This window comes from Buceros rhinoceros, unplaced genomic scaffold (assembly GCF_000710305.1).
Source record: "Buceros rhinoceros silvestris isolate BGI_N320 unplaced genomic scaffold, ASM71030v1 scaffold38036, whole genome shotgun sequence".
In the NCBI taxonomy this organism is placed as follows: Eukaryota; Metazoa; Chordata; class Aves; order Bucerotiformes; family Bucerotidae; genus Buceros; species Buceros rhinoceros.
The window spans coordinates 19,550-24,188 of NW_010418800.1; the positions used below are offsets into that span (position 1 = coordinate 19,550).

The following is a 4,639-nucleotide window of genomic DNA, read 5'->3' on the forward strand; positions in this document are numbered from 1 at the left end:
GCCCTAGAGCCGGGGGGACCCCCAGAGCCCCCCCAAGAGCTCAGGCTCAATTTCATCCCACTGTTACAGTGCTTCAATTCTTTCAGGTTATCTTTATCACAGTGAAAAGAAAATAAAAATGAAAGCCACTCCTAGGCAGAGTTACTAATATGGAAGGCAAAGAGAAAACCTGAGCGTCTCAGCGTATAAAGCTTCCTGCTTCGCGCGTTGTTGGGGGGATTTCATCCATGGGGCGGTCAAAGAATTTCTTTTAGGACGAGTGTTCTAGCTTCAATTAACAAAGTACTAATCAACAAAAGAGAGGGAACTGTGGGTGGGAGAGGGTGGAGGGAGGAAAAAAAAGAAGAGTGAAACCTCTCACACAATAAGGTGGAGGGGAAAAAAGGGCTCGTTTCTCGGAGGTGACATCCTAATCTCATTTTTCCCAGTTAATGCGGTAACTGGGAGGCTGGGGAAGGGCCAGGCAGGGAGCATGCCCCGGCAGCGTGACCATACCGGCAGGGTTTGGCCCTTTTCCTTGGATAACTCGGATTAGAGTTGTTGAACCCTCAAGCAGCCAGACACATCCTCGGGCACCTGCGCCCTGCACCAGGTCCAACCCAACTCCCCGGGGGTACCCGGTGCTGAATCGGGGAGAGGACCCAGCGCAAACCCCTCCATCTCCACGCTTTCTTCCCGTGGCCCTTTACCATGATCACAGATTTCCCAGCCCGAAGCGCTTGAGTGACATTTGGGCTATTATTCGGGGAGATAGATTGTTTGGCCTGAAGATGCATTGTTTGGGCTCCTCATAAAAGAAACAAGTTAAATGCCACAGCTACCACACACAAAACTGACTCCTTCTGGCCATAAAACCAGTGGGACAAGGAAGTGGTTGTAGGAGTCAAAGATAATTGATGCTCAGAAAGATGTTATAAATAATCTGCGCTGAGTCCTCTCTCATGTGCCTCAAAACCACAGAAAGTGGTGCTTTTTTTTTTTTCCTCTTTATCTCGCCTTGAATTCAGGAGCATAATACACCGTGAGCACCAATAATTGATGTATGTTATAATTCTTCATTACCCTATCAGTAGTCTGGGAAAATTGGAAGAAAAGAAAATGCCAGAAAGTTATGGTAAAACTTAAGATGCGACAGAAGTAGCTTTCTTTGCTCATGCTGTGAGTGTTTGAATAAGAAGAATGTCCCTGCACTGTAACAAGCTAAAAGAATGAGGAAGACAAAGGATTTCACGAAAAAGGTTTAGATAGAAGACAAGGCAAGTGAAACTGAAAGGAAGGGAAAAAAACCATTTACAATGGAACAATGCGTGTACTAATCGCTTTGATATATTATACAAACCCAAAGACCCAAAACATTGTGTAATTATTTATAAATGACTTCTCCACTCCTGTGTATAATACCGGAGAAAGAATAAAACTGCAGGCTACTCTCTAAACTATTTCTAAATAGACCTAGCTCAAAAGGAAGCAGAAGTGTTTGAAAAAAAATAATTAATGGTTGATTTTATGGTTGTCTCATTAAAACATTTTAATTACAACAAACAAAATACATTTGTGCTTGCAGGGAACAATCGTTTACCTACTTGCCTCCTGCTCCTTCCAAAAAGAAGGAAAATGTTACATCACACATTTAAAACCTGAAAATAAAATATTCCCACTAGTTCCGCAGAGCCCCCGGCAGGGGTTGAGCCCCGGCCGCGGCTCCCAGGCACTTGCGCAGGATTTCAGAGTGGATTCGGTTCCTCCAGGCCAGGAAACCCCGGGAACCCTCCCTGGATGCCCCCATGCTCCCCTCCCACCGGCTGCCTCGCGCTGGCCACAGGCAGCTAGAAGATGAGGCCAAATCCTTTACAGATGAAGCCCTCGAGCTACTCCCAAGGTGCTTCCCTGGCAGGAGAACCATCTCCTGCTCCGGAAGGGGTTAATGCTGCCTCTGTGCAGGCTGAGATCCCTTCCAAATATCGAACTTCCAGGGCTGCCCATTAGTCAGCAGCCAGGGTGTGAACCCCTGAACCCTCTGGTAGCCTCCGGCCGGGAGCTGTAAGCTGACTCCGGTGGGGCGGCAGGTCCCGGGAGTGCAGCACTGTCTGTCTGTCCCTACACCCACTGCCCTTGCTGCACATCTGCCCCCAGCCCAGACTGGGCAAGCAGCTGCCGTGCTGTGCATTGTGCCCATGCAAGCACAATCCTCCCTTTGCTCCTGCAAGGCACTGGGTCGAGCTTTCTGCTCCCAGGGTGATGGCTTTGCCACCAGCCACGTCACCTCCCCAGTCAGTTCACTTGCAGACAGGTCTGCCTTCTCGCTCTGGCCACGCTTCCAAGAGAGGAAGCAGAACGGCAGCATTCTCCGGGTTGACAGGCTGTTTTGACACTCATCCCAGCACTGTTTTAAGCCCTTGTGCACTAACGTAACAGAACACAGAGCCTGGAGAGTTGTGGCACTGACGTGAATCTTAACCTTAAATACCCATGAAGAACCTCTAAGTTCTCTGGGCACCTTCCAGCTGCAGGAGCAGTTTTACTGTGCACCGCTCATTTCCACTCGGGGAGAAGAGTGATGCCAGCACTGCTCTAACGATCATAGTCCGGGGCACTTCTGACATTGAGGCCAGTCGCTATCGTGGGGATGTATTTACCTTTACAAGGTGCAATGAACATCCCAGAGAATGGCACCTTCTCATGGACCAGCTTTTTCCGTGTTGGAAATGGTGCAGAGAGCAGCGCCGAGCACCGACAGCCTTCGCTGTGAGTGCTGCTGGCTCCTGGGAGCCTTGGGGTGCCTTTTCTCCAACAGCCTTTCCTCCTTCTTTACTTATTAATTGCTACTTTCTCTGGAGCCTGGCCATGAGTGAGGTCGAACGCACCACATCTCAACACGAGGGCAGAGGAGCGATGTTCTGCATGGAAACATGCCCACCCCAGTTTGCTCAGGTTTCACTCTGCCATCCCGCGTGGCCAAGGATGGGCCGATCCAGCTGTGCTTTTATGGTTTCCAGAGTCAAAAATGTCATTTGAATTTTTTTTCCACTTTTTCAAAGTGCTGTAAGGTGACCCAAAGGTAAAGAATTTATGGCAAGCTTTCTTAGAGCTCAAAATATGAAACTAATAACATCCACGAGTCCATCTGAGCCTAGCTGCACTGACATCGAGGTGAAGGAGGTGATATTAAAGGCTAAAAATCAGACTAAAGCTACCAGCAAGGTGCTGGGACCACACTCTGTATTCCTTGATATCAAAGGTCCTGTTTCATTTCGGGAATTTTTTTTTTGTTTCCTGATCCCAGAAAACTTCCTGCAACTTTAGCAGCTGACTTCCATAGGAGCGGGGCCGTAAGGTGTAGGAGCTATTATCTGTGTTGGCTGAATAATTTATCTGCAAAATTAGTAGACTGCCTTCGATAGAACCGGTTGAATTATTCATCGGGAATAAATTATCCCAGATATTTAGCACTTCTTTCTGTTTGCGAAGGCTTCCTGAAACAATTCTGGTTCTGTGAATGCCTTCGTTATTCATAAGCACGCGGTGAATAGATTATGCAAACAAATTTCAGCCTATGGGTTGTTTGTGAAACATTCCCTTCAGCCCTGGCTATTCAGGGCTGTGACTGATCACAGAGACACATGGTGCTCTCTCCCCTCCTTGATTGGAGCACAAACTTTTAAAACAAGAGAATAACAAATGACAAACTGCAAATGATGGATAAGGACTAATGAATAATGCGCTTTCACTGCAAACTTTCAGACAAGCCATCGGCTGTGCCAAAGCCTGTGAAACTCTAGGGAATCATAAACATTTTAATGAATAAACTATTGACTGCTCAAAGACACCTACACAAAAGCGTGGCAGACAACACCAGAGTTTATATCGCTATATATAAGGTGCACATGAACAAAAGTTCAACATTTTTTGCCATATGCTTCCAAAAGCTTTAAATTTTGGCCCCTTCTGACTTTCTCCTGGTTCAGGCTGCGAAGTCCACTGTGGCCTCTCACCCCGCCGTCACTTAAGGACACGAGTAACTCAGTGAAGTGGAACTACTTAGCGCAGAAAGTCATTAAAGTGTGCATGGGCCCTAAAACCATCAGCCTGATTGCCGGGTGGGTGATGGAGAGGGTCCATCCCGCCGCCTGGCCTTACGGCATTCTACTGCACAGCCGAGGTCTGTGGCCATATAAAGATGTTAAAGAGCAGAAAACCAGCTGATCCTGCGAGCTGGAAAATTATTTCTAGTGTGACACTTGTTAATATTCATCACCCAGAGCTTTTTGGGTTGCTCACTTCGGTGCGTGATCTTTTTGGCCCCAAGAAGGTTGGTTGTGGCAGTTTGCTGGTGTCGTGGATCATCTCAAAGTGCGGAGGGTGGAAAGCAGAAGGAATAACCGATGGCAAACTCCTCTCTCAGGTTCAAGAATGGCTGCTATGAACTTAAAATGTAGGGATAAAGACAACACGCTGTCAATTTTCCCTCTTTATCAGGGAAAATCACAGGAGGGGGAATGACTCTTCACTTAATGTAGGGGGAAATGGTGTGAATACATGTGGATTTAGGCACATCAGTCTAAAACTGGCTATTGATGGATGGTGAAACTGAAAACCTTCCAGAGAGGTGAGTACCTGCGTGCTGACCACAGGGTTTCCT

At 47.4% G+C, this 4,639-nt stretch overlaps 1 protein-coding gene across 1 annotated transcript in view; it reads left to right on the forward strand.

Moving 5' to 3' along the window:
* CXCL14 (chemokine (C-X-C motif) ligand 14) overlaps nt 1-4,097 on the forward strand; it is a gene marked incomplete at its 3' end in the record, with an annotated part of 23,402 nt that extends 19,305 nt beyond the window's left edge. Inside the window, exon 4 of the mRNA XM_010138671.1 lies at nt 3,966-4,097. Coding sequence (XP_010136973.1) covers nt 3,966-4,097 — 132 coding nt within the window. The remainder of the gene's footprint in view (nt 1-3,965) is intronic.
* Nucleotides 4,098-4,639: the final 542 nt, after the last annotated feature.